Source organism: Oncorhynchus kisutch, linkage group LG26 (genome assembly GCF_002021735.2).
Source record: "Oncorhynchus kisutch isolate 150728-3 linkage group LG26, Okis_V2, whole genome shotgun sequence".
NCBI classification, from domain to species: Eukaryota; Metazoa; Chordata; class Actinopteri; order Salmoniformes; family Salmonidae; genus Oncorhynchus; species Oncorhynchus kisutch.
Window position 1 is genome coordinate 17,450,350 of NC_034199.2, and position 23,209 is coordinate 17,473,558.

Here is a 23,209-nt window from a genome sequence, read left to right on the forward strand (position 1 = left end):
TCTGAGTAATGAACCGTTTTCTGGCATAATTTGGTAAATGTGTTGAAGCCTTCAGAAAGCCTTGGTTTCCAAACACTGCGAAACTACCTCTAACTTCCTTCATGCTGGACACAGTGACATAAAAATGGTATCCACAAGTTTATCTGACTCTGGGGAAGTAGATAAAAGGCCATAATCCTAAACTATCCCTTTAAACTGGTACAGTACTCTCACTAACAGGTGCAACAAATACGGCTACCTACAAGGCAAGCCTTTAAATAGGATATTGAGACAGCGATTCTTTCTCCTACCACAATATTTGTTTTCTACAATGCACCATCATTTACAGTATGCTGCAGTAAATATATACTGCAAACAGTGATACAATACATTATTGTTTAATTGTTTTGATAATAAAATCAGAAATTGCTAATAGAGAATATTAAATTATACATTACAGCATACCAACGGATAGTTTTTTTTTTTTACTTGCACTTTATGCCTTTAACAAAGCTTCTGAACTGAAAGTGACTAGAGGGCAAAACCTGTATAAAGGATATGGCGTGCCACTCAACCATTAAAGGTTACAGACTTGCTGCCACTGATCTGTTTCCTATACAGTATACATGTAATTGTTAGGGAACTACTTCCACGTATCCCTGCAATTGGTACAGCACTCTCACTAACGAGTGCAACACATATAGCCTACTGTGAGACAAGTCTCAAAGTATGTTCATGAGTGTGACACAACAATACCATGCACCCACTAGTGTTCAAAGGGTTTATAGAATTCCTCAGATACAGTATATGACTGTATTCGGTGGGGTTACAGCATTCTCACTCATGGGTACAACAAACACCTTAAAATATGTTAATGAGCCAGAGACTATTTACCTGCCCACACAATTTTCCCACAATGCATCATCATTAATACTGTAAAACACATTTTGCTGTGAATTTACAGAAAGGTCTTATAGTGTGCTGTAACACAAATGTACCGTATTTTACTGTGGATTCTACAATAGTCTACTGTATTCAGTTTATACAGTATCATACTATCAGTAATACAGTAAGTTACTGATAAAATTACAAAAACTGCTAACAGTGCAGCAGTGCGTGTGGCTGGTTTGTTTGTATGGCTACTCGGCATGTTAGCAGCACAAACAGCAGGAGGTAAACATTTACTCTGGTAGATACACTGCTGCCCCGGTGAGGGATGGTGATTCGGAAACTTGTGTAGCTGTGGTATACTAAGCACATAGTTTGGGCCTAAGTATTAAAGGTCAAAGTAATCCTGTGCAAAGTGTGTGTGCGTGTATTTAAGTACATGCATGTGAGTGTGTTTAAGTGTCTGTCATAGTATACAGTAATGGGCAGAGCAGGATGTTTACATGTACTGTAGGGGGCAGGACAGTGGATGGTACATGGTGTGTGTGTATTTAGTTCATCTGTGTATAAGTACTGTAAGTGTGAGAAAAGGACTGTTTGTGTGTATATTGTATGTGCCCTATAGGGTCTGTGTGTGTGAATGAGAGAGCCCTGCTCTCTTGATTGTGCTCTCTCTCTCTCTCTCTCTCTCTCTCTCTCTCTCTCTCTCTCTCTCTCGCTGGGCTTAGCCCATCCCTTTGGGAGTCCTGACCCATTACAGAGGACCCGGGTGAGGAAATAGCCCTAGCCCCATTCCCTCCCTCCCTCCTAAAGAGCATTCCTCAAGCCATGAGTCAGATAGGAACCAGCCCCTCAATGCTCCTCATCATCTCTTCCATGTGGACCAACACCCAACTCCCATTGCTTGCTAATGGTTATCCTATATCCATCCTCTCCCCCCATTTCTTTATTTTCTTGCGTATTCTCGCATATTCTTTCACTTTCTCCCCTTCTTTCTTTGCTAGTCACAAATTGTTTTCATCTCCCTGGTTTTGGACCTCCGTCTCTGTGACCTTTTCTAATCCATCCTTCCCTTGTCTTCTCCACTGCCTCCTCTGCTTTTCTAACCCATCATATCTCAATGTATCTCTTCTACTCGGGCCTCTCCTCTCTACCCACAACTCTATCCCTCATCTTCATCCCTTCTTAACCCTCTCCTTCGTCCCCCTTCTTTCTTTAATTCTCCCCTGTTTACACTGCAGAGCTCTAACTTCCTAACAAGGCAAAAGCCTGACCGGGCCCTTCTGAGCTGGCCACCTTCACACCCAATATGGAAGTCCTCCCCTCGCTGTCTTTCACTCTTCCCCAGGGGAGTATGCTTACTCAGGGATCACGTGCTGGGCACAGAGCTGGTCAGTGTATCTGCACCGTGTGATGAGGTGGGAGGAGCATAGATTGGTGGTATTCCAGAGACAAATATAGTGTAGTGTTTTCTCTTTTTGGTAGTACATGAGTTGAGCTCTTGCTCAATCTCTTGTGTGCTATACTTCAGCAATAAGGCACAAGAGGCCGCGCTATATCAAGAATATAGTCACATGTAAATGGAGTTGTTCTTACCGACACGTAAAGGTGAATTACTTTTAGTATTTAAACAGTGCCGTGCTCTTTGACTGGATAAAATAAGTCCATTGTGCTGGACCCTGGGAACCAGCGTCTCCTCTGGGTTGGAGCATCATGGTGTTGGTTTTCACTCTGCCACACTCCTCCCAATAAGGCCTTTAATTAAAGACTCAAAGTGGCTCTCAAATGTTACCCCCTCGTGTGCAAATGTAGTCTGACGTGCCTAAATATAAACACAATTCTATGAACTAATTAGATGGTTGGGCTATTTATATTCATTCAGATTTACTTGCGAGGTAAAAATGATCTCGTAGTATTTTTTGTGAAGTAAGATAAAGTGAGTCCTGAGCACTGATGGTATCTGTAATCCTGTGAGTCATATGTTGTACACACATGACCCACTGGTATGGTATAATATGGTCTAAAATTAGTATGGTTAGTGTAATTTGGAGTGTGGTGCATCTCTTTCCAGCTTGGATGATTCTCCCCCTGTGGTTAGAACCAAACCCAGACAAGTATCTCAGCTCTCAGACCCCCAGGCCCTGCACATACTTCAAATTAGACTAGCTATACTAATTTCTCCAGGCCCTGCACAACTCTCTCCAGGCCCTGCACATTTACCATAATCCAACTCCAAGGTTAGCACAGGAGGCCACATGCTAACAAAAACATCCCGTGAAGCCCCCCTCCCTCCCCTCTAGCTTCTAACTCGATAGGAACCCCATTTCACACAATGAGGGGAGGGGCCGTCTTTAATCTTCAAATCAATGACTTAAAGGAATAGTTCGGGATTTTGGCAATGAGGTCCTTTATCTAGTTCCCCAGAGTCAGATGAACTAGTGGATACCATTTTGAAGGAAGTTAGTATGAAGGAAGTTAGTGCTAGTTTCGCGAGCCAATGCCAACAAGGGTTAGCAGAATGACTGGAAGTGTGCATGCTAGCTGTTCCATCAGACTCCCAGTCATTGCGCTAACTCTAGTGAGCAACTTCCTTCAAACGACACGCAGAAACATACAAATGGTATCCACAAATTCATTTGACTTTGGGGAAGTAGGAAAAGGGTCTCATTGCCAACATCCCGAACTACCCCTGTAAGGGCTAATCATAGTAAATATTACACTCACATGTAAAAAATGTGGCTTGCGGCGAGATTCAGGAAGAATCACATGTTACATAAGGTGTGGTGTGGTTCCAGAGAAAGCATAGACTTTTCATACTTGAGTTGGAAAGCGTCCGCTTTGAGCCCACTGAACGGCCTTTTGATTTTCAAACCTTTGAGGGGATCATCTGTGGCTGACAATTTATGACCTGCTGGGCCAGGTGCTTTCCCCTGTTGATCCCCCCCATTTGTAGAAATAGCAGGGAATCACTGAGAGGGAAGGAGGGAGGGAATGAGGGAGAGAAAGAGAGGCTAGCAGGCCACTGTTGTGAGATCCCGAATGGTCCAAATCCCGCCTAACATACTGTCTTTTGGGTAACTCAACTTCCCACTCCCTCACCATTTTGTCAACTTTCATTTGCACTTGTACTTGCATGCATGTCATACGTTGGTTTTACACTCCAAAATAACCCTTCCAGTCTTTCTGATCTTGGGGTTCTCTCTTATATCAACCACTCAAAGCTGAGTAAGGTGGAATGATGTGCAGACCCAAGACACCCAAGACCCCATCCACAGTGTATGACCCATGTCTCTGATACAAGGCCAAACGCCCAAGAGCACCAAACCTCAGACCCCAGTACTGGACAGCATCAGTCTTTAACAGCCAATAATATTTGAGTAAACATGTTGAGGAACTTGGACGAGGACCTAGCATTCCAATACTCTCTTTTAATTTACTCAATGTCACGTTTCATTACGCTCAGCAATGTTTACATTTAATTTCTCAGAAATGTATGTTTGAATTTCTAGGAAATGTAAACTAACTGTAAACTTCTGTTTTTTTCTCCTAGTGTGCCGGCTGACTTGCCACAAGAAATGTGAAATAAAGGTAAGAGCAACAGCTTTTCTCATCTTCCAGGCAATGCACACATAGACATTTCAACACTCTTGTGTTGCATCAACGCAATAGGAAGGCAGTCTTGTTAGACAGCTATGGCTTTTAGATGTACTGTAGGTTGTCATAAACTGTCATTCCGACTTATGCCATCACATCCCATCTCTAATTCAAGTGCACGACAGCCTTATGTAGGCATTGTGACAGAACATTCCAAGTGTAACTGTACGAAGACTATTATCCTCTGTTGGCGCGTAGTGCTCTGGTGAGCTCTACTCTCTCTCTCTCTCTCTCTCCACCAAAGCCAAGCAGAGGTTATTAGAAGGAAATGTGATGTTGATGAGGCGGATGGAGCCTCGCCTGGAACACTGTTCCTGCACTCCGAACATCGGAGGAATCTGAAAACAACTCCAAGCTGTCCCAGCATGTGTTTGATTTGGCTGAACCCTTGCATGTTCGAGATCACCCCCTTCTAAAAATGAAGCCCTCGCTGCATTGTCTACTGACTTGTTACATGATGGACTTTTTTGTTGTTGAATCAGGGGCACATAGAAGAAGATCGGACGGAGTGGAGGAAAGAGAAACAGAAAGGGAGGGAGGGCTGGGTGTGGAGACTTTAGACTTATAGCACCCACCCTCCTCAATGCGCACACCCACACGCACACATGCACGCACACCCACACGCACAAACACACCCAGACCATACATCACCGCCCTTCATCTGGCAGCCATTACTGAAATGGTCCGGAGCTGCCAGCTCTACCCACCACCCTACTCCAGCTCGGACCGACAGGAAATACCAGGGGTGCAAAGCGGCTTGGCAAGGGGGGCAAAGGGTGCCAATGGTTTACCAGTCAGTCTCATAGGAGTGGTGAAGACAAATTAGCACAAGCTAAAGCGCAATGCATCTGGTGGATGATTGTCAATGTAAAAAAAAAAACGATGTTGGTCTGAAGTCGAAAAAGAAAGAAAATTCACGAGCACCACAATAGCATACAGTTTTGACCAACTCAGATAAATGATTAAATACGTAAGTAAATAAATAGCCGCCCATTGTTTTGAGGGAAAGTTCTGAAGCAGTGAGTAATGACCAGCCCATGTGACCTCTTATCTCCACGGTCTGATGGTTCTTAAAATGACAACAAACTGTATTTCAATCAACACTCCCCGCAACAAATACACACACGTCCTGTTTTCACATTCATGACCCCACGACTAATCTGTTAATAATAAGATTGAAACCAATATGATGAGTTGGGGGGGGGGGGGGGGGGGGGGGGGGGGGCAATACTGTATAAAGCCTGAAATAACATTAGATTAAATAGTGTTCTCTCTTGTTGGTGTTGTTGTTGGAGTTCTTTGATAGGAAGAAATGTGTTTGGGAATTCTGTGAAGCCAAGGTTGATTTGTGAAGACGCAGATGCTCTTTCTTCATTAAATTGTGATGCGAGTACGATTCAAAATACTCCTAATCAGCAAACATGGAAAAAAATAGACAAACCTCCCTTTTCTCTAATCATAGAAATGTTCCCTCTGCAATTATCCTTGGCAGCTTGCAATTCACTTTTAGCCTTGATATGAACATGTTTTAATGTAATGAATGATAGTTGATAAAGGCTAGCTTGATCGCAATCAGTGGTCAATCAAGCCAGCATGGCCTGAGGACCTGAGTTAATTATTAATCATTTCCAACCAAAGAAGTGAGGTTAAGATGGTCCCATTGCCCCCCATGCTCCGTTTTGATTCATATGTGATCTTGCACTTTTGGAATCCAAGTGGTGGTAATAAATCACTAATGCGGAGACAGTTTCCACACTGACTCGCTACAGGGATAAATCTCCACATCCATATTTAGATTAGACTTACACGTACTCCCTGCATAACCTCCGCTACTAAAAACAAATGGTCAGACTGAGTGTAACAACAGTATGTTTCGTGACTGTGTACATGTTTTCTGTTTTCTGTTTGAGAGAGAGAGAGAGAGAGAGAGAGAGAGAGAGAGAGAGAGAGAGAGAGAGAGAGAGAGAGAGAGAGAGAGAGAGAGAGAGAGAGAGAGAGAGAGAGAGAGAGAGAGAGAGAGAGAGAGAGAGAGAGAGAGAGAGAGAGAGAGAGAGAGAGAGAGAGAGAGAGAGAGAGAGAGAGAGAGAGAGAGAGAGTGAGTGGAAAGATGAATAGAGGCAGCAGAAACAGCAGATGGAGATTTGTGGGACGAGGACTTGTGGGAGAGGATTGTCATTCCACTGTTACCCATGGGAAACAGAGCTTTACCCAAACCAATGTGAGGTGTCACTTCGATGTTTGTGTATATATTGCTGTCTGGTGCCAAGGAGATGGAGAAGCGAAGTTATATCTGTGTACAGGTGCTGTTTGCTCTGTGCTGTCATGTCATCGACGAGTAAAATACCAGTGACAAATGAACCTTTCCACTACCCTTTACGCCACACCTCCATGTTTTCCTTGTTAACACTATTCTGGAGATCTTCGGGCCACAGAAAGGAAGAGCCAGTCTGTGTGGGACTCTCCCACTCCACCGCTGTGAGAACAGTTCAGGAAGGTAAAACCTAGGGCCTCTACATAGCTCTTAATCAGACATAATACAGCCTGTCCCTTCCCACAGGCTGTAGATGGAGTGGCAATGTGGAGTACCGACGGTGTCTGCTATGAAGTCAATGGTACCTTTTGAGCTGTGGTGCACTGAGGTGGAGTGATCAACATTAGTCTCTATACTAGGGTTTATGGGTGGAGGGGCCTTCATTGGTTGGTGGAGTTTTGATGGCAGACTAGAATGGTGTACTACCAGCTTTAGAGTGTCTATTTTGGTCGCTATCTCTCTTGCTTATTTCATCTTTATATTTCAGCTTGATGCGTGTCAACTCCGCAACACAGATTCTAGTTGTCGGAGGTGACACCATCAGTAATTGTATCTACTGTAATAAATACAGCTGTTCAGTAACGGTTCAGTGGTACTGCCTTGGAGGGGGGCTAGTCTGTGGGTTGGACCTGATGTTCATTCCAAAGGCGAGCAAAATGAAGTGTATGTCTCCAGTGCATCATAAATATAGGTGAATGGAGTTAAGAGGGAAAGCACAATTATTCATTAGGCTCTTTCCCCCGAAGTGAGTCATTATTGGGAAGGCTGTGGCGAGAGTGTGTATCCAACGAACAATTATCGACTCGCCAAAACGTTTCTACAAGGGTCGTAGTAACGTTATCACACAACCAAATGGGAAGCAGATGAAAACATTTTGTGGGAAGTTTTCTTTTTTTCCGCTGGGTGGGGTTGAGTAGGGTTGAGGGTATTACTCCGTCCATACCCAGACAGGAGGTTCATAAAAAGCATTAGGCGGCCATTGGCGGGAGCCAGAAATGCTAGAGTGAACCGCTATCGGACGTGCCAGAGAAATGTGTGTAGATTAGAAACTCAAAGGGTCTTATATCCAGCCGGAGTCGTCAGACTTAATTACTGTTTGTGGAATCAGTCACTGCCTGGCTAAATCCTTCCTCTTTAAATGTTTCGATTGTCAGTTTGATTTTACAAGATGGGCCATGTGCAAGAAAAGAGGACTTTAAAAAGCCTGAGAAAAAATCTAAATGGAGCTGTGTGTAGTAGCGGTCTGCATACTGTACACAAGCCATGGCAAAATAATTGTTCTTTGAACAAACATTCATGATTCAAGTCTGATTCTGCCACTCCATTTTTTCCTTCGCCAAACATGTTGTCAGTTGACTATAGTCCTTGCCAAAATGCTCTGCCAATTAAATTACTTGTTGCATTATTTGAAGTTGAGCCAATTTCCAGAGAACATTGTAGACCTTCATAGGAGTTAGTCTGGATTGAAAGGAGTACCAACCGGGCCAGAGATACAGCTACTGGCATAAAGTGTGTTTTTGGAAGGAAATGAGTAGGCAGGACTGAGAAAGCAGAGTGCGAGAACACAAATACACACTAACTGATCACCCCTCCTACATTTTAGCAGACGCTCTTATCCATAGCGACTTAAAGGAGCAATTAGGGTTAAGTGCCTTGCTCAAGGGCACATCACCAGATTATTGTCTTTGGGATTTGAACGAGCAACCTTTCAGTTACTGGCCCAATGCTCTTAACTGCTAGGCTACCTGCTAGGCTAGGTTACCAACCTACCTCCTATCTACTTAACCCCTACCTATTCTTTCTTTCTTTCTTCCTTCCACATTGATGAAGTATGTTTTCATTTTCTCCTGCCTCCCATACAAATTCCCTCACCATCCATCTCTGTATTTTTAACCTCAAAAGAAAAGCATGTTTTTGTTTGGACTGGACAGCCATTTTGGGCACTTTTGGAAGGCTGTTTTTGCTACTCCTCGCTCCGTTTCCCTTGGCCAGATAGGTCCCGGCCCGAGAGCTAGTTTAATTATATTACCCGCTGATAATGAGAGAGTTATGGCCATGTTGTTTATTGTTTTTACCACTGGAAGAGCTGCAGTTCTGGCGTCTTGTTTAGCTAAATGTAGTGGTAGCTTGGATGACTGTGGTGTTAGCCGAATGCTCCCACCATGTATCAAGCTTTTTGTGTTGTTATAGTCAATAACACTCCCCTCCTCTTGCTACTGGAACTACCATTGGTCAACTTCAGCATTCAATGTTCAGTTGTGGACACGGGGCACAGAAGACAGTGCTTTGCCAGAATACGCAATAGCCCGTCTTTAGCTCCCAAAACATATCAACTGGAGTCATCTTGTGTGTAATCCTTGGAGTCTAGATCTAGGTGTAGTCTCATGATGACATGGAACCTTTGTCATGGTTAGGTGTGGCCCAGAGTTGAACATACAGTACATCAATGACTGAAACCCAGTTGGTTTGGCCCAAACATTTGCAGTTGCCATGTGCTGTCCACATGCTTTTTCCATTGTGAGTCAAAGGGGAGAGAGAAAAAACACGAAGACTGTTTCTGAATCTTTTCCAATTTCATGTATTTGTATTTATCTGTATTTATAATAGCATGATGGTTCTATTCAGCATTTTTCTCTGTTTTGGTGGTAATTAAAAAAAAAATGTAAACACTAATTGGCATGAGAACAATGACTGTCCGTTATTTTCTCTTTATTTACTGTCTATCCCTTTTTTGACAAATCCAGGCACCTGTATATACACGTAAGCTCAGAGACACGTCTTTGATATGGTGGTTTGGTTGCTTTAGCTGGCCCAGCTTTCTACTCACCTGAAGGGAACAGAAGTCTGATTTATATGTCTGTGTCTAGCTGTCTCAACTTCACTGCCAGCGAACTTCCTCTGCTGACAAAGCTTGGTACATGTATAAATCTAGATAGCCCCTGTGTTTTCAGTTGATATATCAAAAAATGTTGAGTAAGAAAACACCCCAAATTTGTAGGAGCTCCTTCAAGTGAATCAGTGCAGTGTATATTTTAGCAGGGTGAGGCTGAGGGCGTCCTAAAATATATACGTACAGTACATTTAGATTCAGGCCCCACCAGTATTTAGTTGGAGTGTCTCATCCTCTCTGAGGTAAGTTTTTGGAACACAACCCCAGAAGAGTCTGTCTTGTCCTTCCTTAATCTCTTGTTCCGTCTTGCTTGCTCTTTACTTACCTCCTGTAACGGCAGCTGTCAAGATCATTTGGCATGTGCTCGCTCCTCTCCTGTTCCAGCGACTTACCTCAGATACGATACTTTGCCATTGGAGGCTGATTTATCGCGCAGAGGGTAATTGGAAAGCTGTGTCGTTGTTGCAGAGGACGAGGGAAGCTTTTTCATTATCTTAGATTTTGGCCAGAGTAAGAGTTTGGCATGGAAGAAGAATGGGCATGAAGGATGTATCGTTTCTGCTTAGAATGGCAAAGAGAAATGCGTAAGAGGAAATGTGCCAGAGGATGTTCTGCTTCTCATTCCTCTTTTCGACCCACCCTAGTTCTCTGCTTCTGCCCCCATTTCAGTTTCCAAGTTCAGTTGGGGGGGGGGGGGGGGGGGGGGGTCAATACTGTATAAAGCCTGAAATAACATTAGATTAAATAGTGTTCTCTCTTGTTGGTGTTGTTGTTGGAGTTCTTTGATAGGAAGAAATGTGTTTGGGAATTCTGTGAAGCCAAGGTTGATTTGTGAAGACGCAGATGCTCTTTCTTCATTAAATTGTGATGCGAGTACGATTCAAAATACTCCTAATCAGCAAACATGGAAAAAAATAGACAAACCTCCCTTTTCTCTAATCATAGAAATGTTCCCTCTGCAATTATCCTTGGCAGCTTGCAATTCACTTTTAGCCTTGATATGAACATGTTTTAATGTAATGAATGATAGTTGATAAAGGCTAGCTTGATCGCAATCAGTGGTCAATCAAGCCAGCATGGCCTGAGGACCTGAGTTAATTATTAATCATTTCCAACCAAAGAAGTGAGGTTAAGATGGTCCCATTGCCCCCCATGCTCCGTTTTGATTCATATGTGATCTTGCACTTTTGGAATCCAAGTGGTGGTAATAAATCACTAATGCGGAGACAGTTTCCACACTGACTCGCTACAGGGATAAATCTCCACATCCATATTTAGATTAGACTTACACGTACTCCCTGCATAACCTCCGCTACTAAAAACAAATGGTCAGACTGAGTGTAACAACAGTATGTTTCGTGACTGTGTACATGTTTTCTGTTTTCTGTTTGAGAGAGAGAGAGAGAGAGAGAGAGAGAGAGAGAGAGAGAGAGAGAGAGAGAGAGAGAGAGAGAGAGAGAGAGAGAGAGAGAGAAGAGAGAGAGAGAGAGAGAGAGAGAGAGAGAGAGAGAGAGAGAGAGAGAGAGAGAGAGAGAGAGAGAGAGAGAGAGAGAGAGAGAGAGAGAGAGTGAGTGGAAAGATGAATAGAGGCAGCAGAAACAGCAGATGGAGATTTGTGGGACGAGGACTTGTGGGAGAGGATTGTCATTCCACTGTTACCCATGGGAAACAGAGCTTTACCCAAACCAATGTGAGGTGTCACTTCGATGTTTGTGTATATATTGCTGTCTGGTGCCAAGGAGATGGAGAAGCGAAGTTATATCTGTGTACAGGTGCTGTTTGCTCTGTGCTGTCATGTCATCGACGAGTAAAATACCAGTGACAAATGAACCTTTCCACTACCCTTTACGCCACACCTCCATGTTTTCCTTGTTAACACTATTCTGGAGATCTTCGGGCCACAGAAAGGAAGAGCCAGTCTGTGTGGGACTCTCCCACTCCACCGCTGTGAGAACAGTTCAGGAAGGTAAAACCTAGGGCCTCTACATAGCTCTTAATCAGACATAATACAGCCTGTCCCTTCCCACAGGCTGTAGATGGAGTGGCAATGTGGAGTACCGACGGTGTCTGCTATGAAGTCAATGGTACCTTTTGAGCTGTGGTGCACTGAGGTGGAGTGATCAACATTAGTCTCTATACTAGGGTTTATGGGTGGAGGGGCCTTCATTGGTTGGTGGAGTTTTGATGGCAGACTAGAATGGTGTACTACCAGCTTTAGAGTGTCTATTTTGGTCGCTATCTCTCTTGCTTATTTCATCTTTATATTTCAGCTTGATGCGTGTCAACTCCGCAACACAGATTCTAGTTGTCGGAGGTGACACCATCAGTAATTGTATCTACTGTAATAAATACAGCTGTTCAGTAACGGTTCAGTGGTACTGCCTTGGAGGGGGGCTAGTCTGTGGGTTGGACCTGATGTTCATTCCAAAGGCGAGCAAAATGAAGTGTATGTCTCCAGTGCATCATAAATATAGGTGAATGGAGTTAAGAGGGAAAGCACAATTATTCATTAGGCTCTTTCCCCCGAAGTGAGTCATTATTGGGAAGGCTGTGGCGAGAGTGTGTATCCAACGAACAATTATCGACTCGCCAAAACGTTTCTACAAGGGTCGTAGTAACGTTATCACACAACCAAATGGGAAGCAGATGAAAACATTTTGTGGGAAGTTTTCTTTTTTTCCGCTGGGTGGGGTTGAGTAGGGTTGAGGGTATTACTCCGTCCATACCCAGACAGGAGGTTCATAAAAAGCATTAGGCGGCCATTGGCGGGAGCCAGAAATGCTAGAGTGAACCGCTATCGGACGTGCCAGAGAAATGTGTGTAGATTAGAAACTCAAAGGGTCTTATATCCAGCCGGAGTCGTCAGACTTAATTACTGTTTGTGGAATCAGTCACTGCCTGGCTAAATCCTTCCTCTTTAAATGTTTCGATTGTCAGTTTGATTTTACAAGATGGGCCATGTGCAAGAAAAGAGGACTTTAAAAAGCCTGAGAAAAAATCTAAATGGAGCTGTGTGTAGTAGCGGTCTGCATACTGTACACAAGCCATGGCAAAATAATTGTTCTTTGAACAAACATTCATGATTCAAGTCTGATTCTGCCACTCCATTTTTTCCTTCGCCAAACATGTTGTCAGTTGACTATAGTCCTTGCCAAAATGCTCTGCCAATTAAATTACTTGTTGCATTATTTGAAGTTGAGCCAATTTCCAGAGAACATTGTAGACCTTCATAGGAGTTAGTCTGGATTGAAAGGAGTACCAACCGGGCCAGAGATACAGCTACTGGCATAAAGTGTGTTTTTGGAAGGAAATGAGTAGGCAGGACTGAGAAAGCAGAGTGCGAGAACACAAATACACACTAACTGATCACCCCTCCTACATTTTAGCAGACGCTCTTATCCATAGCGACTTAAAGGAGCAATTAGGGTTAAGTGCCTTGCTCAAGGGCACATCACCAGATTATTGTCTTTGGGATTTGAACGAGCAACCTTTCAGTTACTGGCCCAATGCTCTTAACTGCTAGGCTACCTGCTAGGCTAGGTTACCAACCTACCTCCTATCTACTTAACCCCTACCTATTCTTTCTTTCTTTCTTCCTTCCACATTGATGAAGTATGTTTTCATTTTCTCCTGCCTCCCATACAAATTCCCTCACCATCCATCTCTGTATTTTTAACCTCAAAAGAAAAGCATGTTTTTGTTTGGACTGGACAGCCATTTTGGGCACTTTTGGAAGGCTGTTTTTGCTACTCCTCGCTCCGTTTCCCTTGGCCAGATAGGTCCCGGCCCGAGAGCTAGTTTAATTATATTACCCGCTGATAATGAGAGAGTTATGGCCATGTTGTTTATTGTTTTTACCACTGGAAGAGCTGCAGTTCTGGCGTCTTGTTTAGCTAAATGTAGTGGTAGCTTGGATGACTGTGGTGTTAGCCGAATGCTCCCACCATGTATCAAGCTTTTTGTGTTGTTATAGTCAATAACACTCCCCTCCTCTTGCTACTGGAACTACCATTGGTCAACTTCAGCATTCAATGTTCAGTTGTGGACACGGGGCACAGAAGACAGTGCTTTGCCAGAATACGCAATAGCCCGTCTTTAGCTCCCAAAACATATCAACTGGAGTCATCTTGTGTGTAATCCTTGGAGTCTAGATCTAGGTGTAGTCTCATGATGACATGGAACCTTTGTCATGGTTAGGTGTGGCCCAGAGTTGAACATACAGTACATCAATGACTGAAACCCAGTTGGTTTGGCCCAAACATTTGCAGTTGCCATGTGCTGTCCACATGCTTTTTCCATTGTGAGTCAAAGGGGAGAGAGAAAAAACACGAAGACTGTTTCTGAATCTTTTCCAATTTCATGTATTTGTATTTATCTGTATTTATAATAGCATGATGGTTCTATTCAGCATTTTTCTCTGTTTTGGTGGTAATTAAAAAAAAAATGTAAACACTAATTGGCATGAGAACAATGACTGTCCGTTATTTTCTCTTTATTTACTGTCTATCCCTTTTTTGACAAATCCAGGCACCTGTATATACACGTAAGCTCAGAGACACGTCTTTGATATGGTGGTTTGGTTGCTTTAGCTGGCCCAGCTTTCTACTCACCTGAAGGGAACAGAAGTCTGATTTATATGTCTGTGTCTAGCTGTCTCAACTTCACTGCCAGCGAACTTCCTCTGCTGACAAAGCTTGGTACATGTATAAATCTAGATAGCCCCTGTGTTTTCAGTTGATATATCAAAAAATGTTGAGTAAGAAAACACCCCAAATTTGTAGGAGCTCCTTCAAGTGAATCAGTGCAGTGTATATTTTAGCAGGGTGAGGCTGAGGGCGTCCTAAAATATATACGTACAGTACATTTAGATTCAGGCCCCACCAGTATTTAGTTGGAGTGTCTCATCCTCTCTGAGGTAAGTTTTTGGAACACAACCCCAGAAGAGTCTGTCTTGTCCTTCCTTAATCTCTTGTTCCGTCTTGCTTGCTCTTTACTTACCTCCTGTAACGGCAGCTGTCAAGATCATTTGGCATGTGCTCGCTCCTCTCCTGTTCCAGCGACTTACCTCAGATACGATACTTTGCCATTGGAGGCTGATTTATCGCGCAGAGGGTAATTGGAAAGCTGTGTCGTTGTTGCAGAGGACGAGGGAAGCTTTTTCATTATCTTAGATTTTGGCCAGAGTAAGAGTTTGGCATGGAAGAAGAATGGGCATGAAGGATGTATCGTTTCTGCTTAGAATGGCAAAGAGAAATGCGTAAGAGGAAATGTGCCAGAGGATGTTCTGCTTCTCATTCCTCTTTTCGACCCACCCTAGTTCTCTGCTTCTGCCCCCATTTCAGTTTCCAAGTTCAGTTAAAAAAAACATTGTTTCTTCTTTATTCCTCAATGCTAGTCACCCAAACCCAAGAAGTCCTATGAAACAGCTTTGGACCCAAGTCTCACCCATCCCATCGTCTCATTCCCAATTTCAACCCCCAGCCCCACACCCATGCTACTCTCTCTACTTGTGTTCTTTGAATGTTTAACACCCCCCCAAAAATCAGATCAAATCAAAATGATCTATGTTAGTCGGTAACACATGAAAACAATGGTTTTAGAAGCAGGGCCTTTTTCCTCATCTCAGGGCGTGTTTATTCACACTGCAGACAATACTGTACAGAACTAGGATCTTAATTTGAGCCAGTTTGCTACAGAAGGAAAATAATCCTGCAGGAATTATTATGTGGATTATAATTAATGGACATTTTTGTAGGGGTTGATACATTTTTCATAAGCAGTTTTAAACCTAAAATACACTACAAATTTAAAAAGTTTTGCATTGCATGAAAGTTCTCCTGCAACAGGGAGATCAAATTCAGATCCTACATCTGTACTCTCCCCTCAGACAAAGACCATATCATCAGATAGATATCATGTACCATTGTAATAAGTCTTCATTCCTCTTAGGTAACAGTGAGTTGAAAGACAAACAGTCGAACAACTCAACTGGGTCGACCCCCATCTAGTTTCGAGTGTGTGCCCATGCCTTCAAGTCCAAAAGCTGTTGGTGGAATCCTTCGAGGAACAGCGCTGAGAACTTCCTTCCTTTTGTATGATTGAGACTGCACTCACTTGGGATAGAGTGAAGAAAGGGATGGAGGTGGGGGGTGATGGGGTGTAATCTCCTGCAGAGAAAACGTGATACCCAGGAAATGGGTGTGGAAGTTGCTATCCATGTGGGATATGGGCGGGACTGCGAGCTGGTGAAGGGGAAGAGCAGAAAGGAGAAGGGAAAATATTTTGTGAATGCATTGGGTCTTTGCCACAAGATCAGCAAGTTGAGAGATCTGTTCAAGTGACCAGCCATCTACATCAGGCGTTATCAGTCTTTATATCAAATCAACAATCTGGTACAGTCTTAAAGATCATTTCATTAGAAGTCATGGGATAGGGCGTCATTCTTGCCTCTGCCCAGTGGTGTCCTGTTCATTCCAAAGGAAACAAAAGAACAAAGCAACACATTGGCCATGGGATCAGTCATATGGACAGGGTTTGGTGATTCTTATTGAGTTATGAAGAGATGCTTTAATGGGTATTAAGGTTGTATTCGATATCTGAACGCCTGTTGTTTTGAAGACTCAACTGTAGGTTCAATTTTAATAAGGTGTGTTAGTGCTGGGTTCGAACAAAAATGTGCACCACCTGGCAGATCCCTAGTAAGGGAATCAGAACCACTGTGCTAGTGGACATGTCACTGTGTTAGGGTTCAAATAACTTTCACTGCCTACAGTACAGGCAGGGCCTTGTAACACATGTGGAGAATGATTGCACATAGAATGTCTGGCCTTTCAAGTCAACTGTACACCAAGAAGAAATACATATGTTTAGTTGTTCTGCTCACTCCTCTCCTCTGTCTTTTCCGGTGCTGAGTTGTAAGCGCATGGCTGCGTCTTTTCTAAGTGAACGTGCCACGTGCATAGATGCAGGAGAGAAGACAAACAGAAACGCCCAACCTTTGGCAAGATGGAGTAATCAAGAGTCTCTGGAAAGAATGCAAAGAGGCCAAGTGAGTAAGAGTATGAATGGGGGGGAGAGAAGAAGAGAGAAGAGAAAGAAAGACAGAGACAGAAGTATGATGAAAGATGGGATAACCTGACCATGAATTGATACTGATTGATGCTGATTGAATACTGAATGTGTTTACCTATCAAAGCCTGACTAAAGATGAGTTATATCTAATCCCCCCTCACTTACGCAACCATCCTGCGACAGTTCATTCAACCAGGCCTGAATAATGTACACTGTAGCCCTGGTGTTGACATTCACTTGCTGTGACACGCTAGCATTGCCTGGGCGTTGTTCTGATGTTCCACGGGGGGACTGGTGTTGTTGTTGAGAAACCCTGAGTCAGCCTCAGGAGACTCTGCCTTAGAACAGAGACAGCTGTGTCCTGTGTCCTCGCCCAGAAACTCTCTCCATCTCTCTGTCTGCCATCATGTTCTGAGCGGTCATGCATGCCGGTCAGCTAACTACAGCTGACCCATCACTGGTAGATCATCGAGCTCTGTGTTGCACAAGCATTGCGGCAATTGCTCTGCCAATGTGACTTAACTTTTTAGTGCCCTCAACTGTATACTGTATTTTTTTATATATTTTTTTATTTATTTAACCTTTATTTAACCAGGTAGGCCAAGTTCTCATTTAAAACTGCGACCTGGCCAAGATAAAGCAAAGCAGTGCAACACAAACAACACAGAGTTGCACATGGGATAAACAAACGTAGAATCAATAACACAATAGAAAAAATCTATATACAGTGTGTGCAAATGTAGTAAGATTAGGGAGGTAAGGCAATAAATAGGCCATTGTGGTGAAATAATTACAATTTAGCATTAACACTGGAGTGATAGATGTGCAGAAGATGAATGTGTAAGTAGAGATACAGGGGTGCAAAGGAGCAAAATAATAAATAACAATATGGGGATGAGGTAGTTGGGTGGGCTATTTACAGATGGGCTGTGTACAGGTGGAATGATCGGTAAGCTACTCTGACAGCTGATGCTTAAAGTTAGTGAGGGAGATATAAGTCTCCAGCTTCAGTGATTTTTGCAATTCGTTCCAGCCATTGGCAGCAGAGAACTGGAAGGAAAGGCGGCCAAAGCAGGAGTTGGATTTGGGGATGACAAGTGAAATATACCTGCTGGAGCTCATGCTACTGGTGGGTGCTGCTATGGTGACCAGTGAGCTGAGATAAGGCGGGGCTTTAAATAGCAAAGACTTATAGATGACCTGGAGCCAGTGTGTTTGGCGACAAATATGAAGTGAGGGCCAGCCAACGAGAGCATACAGGTTGCATTGGTGGGTAGTATATGGGGCTTTGGTGACAAAACAGACTGTGACAGACTACATCCAATTTGCTGAGTAGAGTGTTGGAGGCTATTTTGTAAATGACATCGCCGAAGTCGAGGATCGGTAGGATAGTCAGTTTTACGAGGGTATGTTTAGCATCGTAAGTGAAGGATGCTTTGTTGCGAAATAGGAAGCCGATTCTAGATTTAATTTTGGATTAGAGATCCTTAATGTGAGTCTGGAAGGAGAGTTTACAGTCTAACCAGACACCTAGGTATTTGTAGTTGTCCACACACCCGCGGGCGGGTGCGGGCAGCGATCGGTTGAAGAGCATGTATTTAGTTTTATTTGCATTTAAGAGCAGTTGGAGGCCACGAAAGGAGTGTTGTATGGCATTGAAGCTTTGTTAACACAGTGTCCAAAGAAGGGCTAAAAGTACACAGAATTGTGTCGTCTGCGTAGAGGTGGATCAGAGAATCACCAGCAGCTAGAGCGACATCATTGATATATACAGAAAAAAGAGTTGGCCCGAGAATTTAACCTGTGCACCCCCATAGAGACTGCCAGAGGTCCGGACAACATGCCCTCCGATTTGACACACTGAACTCAATCTGAGAAGTAGTTGGTGAAGCAGGCGAGGCAGTCATTTGAGAAACCAAGGCTGTTGAGTCTGCCGATAAGAATGCGGTGATTGACAGAGTCGAAAGCCTTGGCCAGGTCGATGAAGACGGCTGCACAGTACTGTCTTTTATCGATGGCGGTTATGATGTCGTTTAGAACCTTGAGCGTGGCTGAGGTGCACCCATGACCAGCTCAGAAACCAGATTGCTTAGCGGAGAAGGTACGGTGGGAATCGATGGTCGGTGATCTGTTTGTTAACTTGGCTTTCGAAGACTTTAGAAAGGCAGGGCAGGATAGATATAGGTCTGTAACAGTTTGGGTCTAGAGTGTCTCCCCCTTTGAAGCTGGGGATGATCTCGGTAGCATTCCAGTCTTTAGGGATCTCAGACGATACGAAAGAGAGGTTGAACAGACTAGTAATAGGGCTTGCAACAATTGCGGAGGATAATTTTAGAAAGAGAGGGTCCAGATTGTCGAGCCCAGCTGATCTGTATGGGTTCAGATTTTGCAGCTCTTTCAGAACATTAGCTATCTGTATTTGGGTGAAGGAGGAGTGAGGGAGGATTGGGCAAGTTGCTGTGGGGGGTGCAGAGCGTTTGGCCGGGGTAGGGGTAGCCAGGTGGAAAGCATGGCCAGCCGTAGAAAAATGCTAATTGAAATTCTCGAATATCGTAGATTTATCAGTGGTGACAATGTTTCCTAGCCTCAGTGCAGTGGGCAGATGGGAGGGCAGCTTATTCTCCATGGAATTTACAGTGTCCCAGAACTTTTTGGTGTTTGTGCTATATGTTGCAAATTTCTGTTTGAAAAAGCTAGCCTTTCCTTTCCTAACTGCCTCTGTATATTGGTTCCTAACTTCCCTGAAAAGTTGCATATCTCGTGGGCTATTGGATGCTGATGCAGTACGCCACAGAATGTTTTTGTGCTAGTCAAGGGCAGTCTTGGTTCACTCCAAGTCTGGAGTGAACCAAGGGCTGTATCTGTTCTTAGTTCTACATTTTTTGAAAAGGGCAAGCTTATTTAAGATGGTGAGGAAAGCACTTTTAGAATAACCAGGCATCCTCTACTGACAGATTGAGGTTAATATCCTTCCATGATACCCGGGCCAAGTCAATTAGAAAGGCCTGCTCGCTGAAGTGTTTTAGGGAGCATTTGACAATGATGAGGGGTGGTTGTTTGACCGTGGACCCATTACGGACGCAGGCAATAAGGCAGTGATTGCTGAGATCCTGGTTAAAGACAGCAGAGGTGTATTTAGAGGGCAGGTTGGTCAGGATGATATCTATGAGGGTGCCCGTGTTCACGGATTTAGGGTTGTACCTTGTAGGTTCCTTGATAATTTGTGTGAGATTGAGGGCATCTACCTTAAATTGTAGGGCATCTGGGGTGTTAAGCATATCCCAGTTTAGGTTACCTAACAGTACGAACTCTGAAGATAAATGGGGGAAATTAATTCTCATTAATTCACATATGGTGTCCCGTGCCCAGTCTTTAAAAAGTGGCAACAGTTAGAGACTTGTTTCTGGAAAGGTGGATTTTTAAAAGTAGAAGCTCAAACTGTTTGGGCACAGACCTGGATAGCATGACAGAACTCTGCAGACTATCTCTGCAGTAGATTGCAACTCTGCCCCCTTTGTCAATTCTATCTTGGCGGAAAATGTTGTAGTTGGGTTGGAAAAGTCAGAATTTTTGGTGGCCTTCCTAAGCCAGGATTCAGACACGACTTGTACATCAGGGTTGGTGGAGTGTGCTCAAGCAGTGAATAAAACAAACTTAAGGAGGAGGCTTCTGATGTTAACATGCATGAAACCAAGGCTTTTACGGTTACAGAAGTCAACAAATGATAGCGCCTGGGGAATAGAAGTGGACCTGGGGGCTACAGGGCGTGGGTTAACCTCTACATCACCAAAGGAGTAGGATGAGGGTACGGCTAAAGGTTATAAGAACTGGTCGTCTAGTGCATTGGGAACAGAGAATCAAACAAGCAGATTTCTGGGCGTGATAGAATAGGTTCAGGGCATAATGTACAGACAAGGGTATGGTAGGATGTGAGTACAGTGGAGGTAAACCTAGGTGTCGAGTAACGATGAGAGAGGTTTTGTCTCTGGAGGCACTAGTTAAGCCAGGTGAGGTCTCCACATGTGTGTGGCGTGGGACAGAAGAGCTATCTAAGGCAAGTTGAGTGGGACTGAGGGCTCTACATTGAAAGAAAACAATAAGAACTAGCCAAGACAGCAGTAGACAAGGCATATTGACATTAGAGAGAGGCATAAAGCAATCACAGGTGTTGATCAGGAGAACTAAGACAACAACGGGTAAATGGCAATGAATGGGCAGAGTGGGTCAGTTAGGTACATACAGGACCTGAGTTCGAGGCTGGGGCCGACAGGTAAACAAAATGGGGTACCATGTTATTGAAACAGTCCAGTGGGCATCAGCTGTGTAGCCAAGTGATCACAGGGTCAAAAGAGCAGCAATAGGTGAGTCTGGGTGCTGTTCGGTAGTCCCTACTACGCTAGGCAAGCAGGGGACATAGTGTTCAGAAAGCTAGCGGGCCAGGGCTAGGAGATGGTTCTTCGGTGACATCGGGTGATCACGTCGGCAGTCCAGTCGTGATGGATCGGCGGGGCTCCATGTCGACAATAAATGGTCCAGGCCAATTGGCAAAAGAGGATTTGTAGCCCTAGAATTAGCTGGTATATGGGCCTAGCTCGAGGCTAGCTCAATGCTATCTGGTGCTTGCTTCGGGACAGAGGCGTTAGCTAACAGTTTCCACTCGTTTGCAGCTAGCTAGCTGAGATGATCCGGTGTAATGATCCAGAGCGGCAGGAATCTGGTGATGTGGTAGAGATAAGCAGTCCGATATGCTCTGGGTTGATATTGCGCTCTGCAGACTGGCAGGTATTGTCCGAGCTAAGGCTGGCTGGTGACCGAGCTTAAGGTGAAGACCGTTAGCCGTGGCTAACAAAGACTAGTAGCTAGTTAGCTGGCTAGCTTCTGATGGAGATTCCAGTTATAAGGAATAAAATAGCAGATCCGTACCACATTGGGTGAGGCGGGTTGCAGGAAAGTATATTTAGTTCGTAGATAGAAAGTGAGAATAAGATATATCCCAAAAAACCTGTCTATTTACATGGGATAAGACACGGGATAAGACAAAGACAAACACACACGTCCGACTGCTACGCCATCTTGGAGAAATATGTATGTGTGCAGTGTCAAGGGGGTCGACAATAAAAGACACATTTCCATTTGACAATGAACAAAAATAAATATTCTATTTAATTATATTATCTTTTACCCAATCAGTTCAATCCACAAACCTCACATTATTGTTATGATAGTGTCATAAAAAGGTCGGGTGATGTGTAGCATGATGTTCTGGTGATGTGTAGCAAGATGTTCTGGTGATGTGTAGCAAGATGTTCTGGTGATGTGTAGCAAGATGTTCTGTGATGTGTAGCAAGATGTTCTGTGATGTGTAGCAAGATGTTCTGGTGATGTGTAGCAAGATGTTCTGGTAATGTGTAGCAAGATGTTCTGGTAATGTGTAGCAAGATGTTCTTGTGATGTGTAGCAAGATGTTCTGGTGATGTGTAGCAAGATGTTCTGGTGATGTGTAGCAACATGTTCTGGTGATGTGTAGCAAGATGTTCTGTGATGTGTAGCAAGATGTTCTGTGATGTGTAGTAACATGTTCTGGTGATGTGTAGCAAGATGTTCTGGTAATGTGTAGCAAGATGTTCTGGTGATGTGTAGCAAGATGTTCTGGTGATGTGTAGCAAGATGTTCTGGTGATGTGTAGCAAGATGTTCTGGTGATGTGTAGCAAGATGTTCTGGTGATGTGTAGCAAGATGTTCTGGTGATGTGTAGCAAGATGTTCTGGTGATATGTAGCAAGATGTTCTGGTGATGTGTAGCAAGATGTTCTGGTAATGTGTAGCAAGATGTTCTGGTAATGTGTAGCAAGATGTTCTGGTAATGTGTAGCAAGATGTTCTGGTAATGTGTAGCAAGATGTTCTGGTGATGTGTAGCAAGATGTTCTGGTGATGTGTAGCAAGATGTTCTGGTGATGTGTAGCAAGATGTTCTGGTGATGTGTAGCAAGAGGTTCTATGGTCTTACTTTCCTAATATAAATCTGTTTAGTCTAGTCTAGTCATTCTGTTTCTATATGTTTCCTCTCGATGGCATTCCAGGAATGCAAAGCTGTGGGATGCACATCTTTATTCTATTTTGCTCCGGCAGGCGTCTGTTTGCTCATACCTTCACACCACAAGCACACTGGTATTTTCTTCCCTGATGCTGTACTGTACTGTACCTCTCCCATCAGACACCTCCCTCCCTGACGGTGAGTCCTGGCAGTGTCAGCGCTGATTACAGGCAGCTACAAGGGGATAATACAGCTAATAAAAACCAGGACACAGGAAATATGCCAGACCCATAACATATTAGCACTTAACTCAGGCATATTCTCACACACACTGCACATACCTCACCAAGATACTGAACACACCTATGAATAGCCTTCACACA

At 43.8% G+C, this 23,209-nt stretch overlaps 1 protein-coding gene across 9 annotated transcripts in view; it reads left to right on the forward strand.

The window, feature by feature from the left end:
• The window catches only part of tns1b (tensin 1b), a 233,516-nt gene that overhangs the window by 72,889 nt on the left and 137,418 nt on the right, over nucleotides 1-23,209 (forward strand). For all 9 annotated transcript variants that reach the window (XM_031806233.1, XM_031806228.1, XM_031806232.1 and 6 more), the window contains exon 3: nucleotides 4,418-4,455. In XM_031806233.1, the coding sequence (XP_031662093.1) occupies nucleotides 4,418-4,455 (38 nt within the window). The remainder of the gene's footprint in view (nucleotides 1-4,417; nucleotides 4,456-23,209) is intronic.